A 790-nucleotide genomic window follows, 5' to 3' on the forward strand; every position below is an offset into this window, starting at 1 on the left:
GGGACAAGAGATGAGGGCGGCGGAAAACCTTATTTTAAAATCTCCCAGCGGAAACGAGGGGCAGTGCCGGGCCCCCGCCGGCCAGGAACCCCGTGTCCCCAGGAACCGCGCGCCGCACCCTGCCATCCACAGCCCCGACCCCGCTCCGCATGGGGAGCGTGAGTCCTTAGGGCGCGCTGCGGGGACCCGGCCGTTGCTTCCACGACGTTGGGCGGGGGGAGGGGGCGTGGCATCGGAGGTGGCCGCGCTGTAACCAGCGCCGGAGGGGACTCCGGCCCCATCCCACGACTCGGCCCCATCCCTCCTAGTCACCTAAGAGGGCGGCCCAGGCGATCCCACCGCCAGTCTCAATTCAAAAAAAAAAAATAAACGTGGAGGTGGAAAATTCATCGATCTTCCTGGTAAAGGACCCGGCAGCCAGACCCCTCCCTCCCCGCCCGCGCCGCGACTCCGGCGCTGCCCCGCCGGCTCCGTCCGCGCAAGGCCCCCTCGCGGTCCTCGGGCGCCGGGGCTGCTCCCACACCTTTCTCCTCTCCCTGGTCCCCCCGTCCCTCCTCCCCGGTGCTCCCTTCCGCCCCAGCCCTGGAGGGCGGCCGCGCACCTTGGGCATCCCCGCCGCTGGTCAGCACGCCGATGGCTTTGCCGGCCCCAGAGAGGTGCTCCAGGAACTTTCGGAAGGAGGCCTTGGGGGTCGTGGGGACATTATCTCGGTCCATGGCGAGCAGGCCGGAGACCGCGCTCAGCAGGGTGCGAGGCAGCCAGTGCGCCCCGCCCGCGTCGCCGCCGCTCG

At 70.0% G+C, this 790-nt stretch overlaps 1 protein-coding gene and 1 long non-coding RNA gene across 2 annotated transcripts in view; both read right to left on the reverse strand.

The window, feature by feature from the left end:
- Positions 1-401, reverse strand: part of LOC111746104 — a 2,236-nt gene extending 1,835 nt beyond the window's left edge. Inside the window, exon 1 of the long non-coding RNA XR_002782931.1 lies at positions 29-401. This is a non-coding gene — a long non-coding RNA (uncharacterized LOC111746104). The remainder of the gene's footprint in view (positions 1-28) is intronic.
- Positions 1-784, reverse strand: part of PFKP (phosphofructokinase, platelet) — a 56,319-nt gene extending 55,535 nt beyond the window's left edge. The window contains exon 1 of the mRNA XM_023536976.1: positions 602-784. Within this exon, the coding sequence (XP_023392744.1) occupies positions 602-716 (115 nt within the window). The 5' untranslated portion in view covers positions 717-784. The remainder of the gene's footprint in view (positions 1-601) is intronic.
- Positions 785-790: the final 6 nt, after the last annotated feature.

Source organism: Pteropus vampyrus, unplaced genomic scaffold (assembly GCF_000151845.1).
Source record: "Pteropus vampyrus isolate Shadow unplaced genomic scaffold, Pvam_2.0 Scaffold175, whole genome shotgun sequence".
NCBI lineage: Eukaryota > Metazoa > Chordata > Mammalia > Chiroptera > Pteropodidae > Pteropus > Pteropus vampyrus.